Raw genomic sequence first — 1,261 nt, forward strand, 5'->3', positions numbered from 1 at the left:
TCTCTCTCTCTCTCTCTCTCTCATTTTCTCTCTCTCTCTCACTCTCTCCCCCTCTTTCTTCGTTAGTATTCTTTACTTTTATAACGTTTTCTCTCACGAAAGCAGTTTTCTCTTCCTAAAGTGATATTTTTATCTATCTATCTATCTATCTATCTATCTATTTCATTAAATCTTTATCTCTCTCTCTCACTTGCACATTCATTCCGTTTATTTGTTTTTTCTTTCAATATTTATACAATGCCAAGGCGGCGAGCTGGCAGGATCGTTAGCGCGTCGGGCGAAATGCTTAGCGGTATTTCGTCTGTCTTTACGTTCTGAGTTCAAATTCCGCCGAGGTCGACTTTACCTTTCATCCTTTCGAGGTTTGATAAATTAAGTACCAGTTGCGAACTGGCGTCGATCTAACCGACTGGCACCCTCCCCCAAATTTTCGAGTCTTGTGCCTAGAGTAGAAAAGAGTATTTATATAATACCAAATGCATCTGTGAGAATAAGCTGTTCTCTACCAGAACAAAGTCTTTTATATATGAAACAGAACAAGTGTAATTAGTCAAAGCACATACTTGGTCCTTCGACAATACAGCTATTTCCATTGGTCAAGATCATATCCTTTCTTGGACCATGTTGTTTGGTCTGTTATTTCTATCTATCAATGAATACCCTTTATATAATTTCACTAATGTAGTAATTTTCTATGTACAGGCTTTGGCAGTTCCGTGGGCTCCTGGGATTATCATAGGAACCGGATGTATATTCTCTTCAATTTTGCTCCAAGCACTTTTACCAGAAACAGGAAACCGTGTCTTACCTCAGACGATTGAAGATGTGAACGTGATACAGAAGAAAAAGAAGAATATAAAAATTCCAACTATATCGTAAAGACAATAAGATAATCACTATAATTTGCCGTAATCTCGGTCAGCAAGATTAGTTTCATTAGAAATTCAAGATGTGAAATATATGCTGGAGTGATGCAAATGCATACATACTTACGTACATACAGACTGACCGATATATAGATAGATAGATACATACATACATACATACATACATACATACATACATACATGCATGCACACATACATACCTATAGGTATATATGTATATATAGGTGAGAAAGTTGGTATGTGAAAGCACGTGGTTGGATGTATAAAAGATAATAAGAGTGAAAAAACTACAGAAGGCTTGTGTTACATGGTTAAAGTATATATTTAAATTATGTCAGAAAAATGTTATAAAATCTTTTTGGTATATAAACATT

The 1,261-nt window shown here is 35.4% G+C and overlaps 1 protein-coding gene across 1 annotated transcript in view; it reads left to right on the forward strand.

The window, feature by feature from the left end:
* LOC106869215 (organic anion transporter 3-like) overlaps positions 1 to 1,244 on the forward strand; it is a 5,289-nt gene extending 4,045 nt beyond the window's left edge. The window contains exon 5 of the mRNA XM_014914865.2: positions 703 to 1,244. Within this exon, the coding sequence (XP_014770351.1) occupies positions 703 to 879 (177 nt within the window). The 3' untranslated portion in view covers positions 880 to 1,244. The remainder of the gene's footprint in view (positions 1 to 702) is intronic.
* Positions 1,245 to 1,261: the final 17 nt, after the last annotated feature.

This window comes from Octopus bimaculoides, chromosome 11 (genome assembly GCF_001194135.2).
Source record: "Octopus bimaculoides isolate UCB-OBI-ISO-001 chromosome 11, ASM119413v2, whole genome shotgun sequence".
In the NCBI taxonomy this organism is placed as follows: Eukaryota; Metazoa; Mollusca; class Cephalopoda; order Octopoda; family Octopodidae; genus Octopus; species Octopus bimaculoides.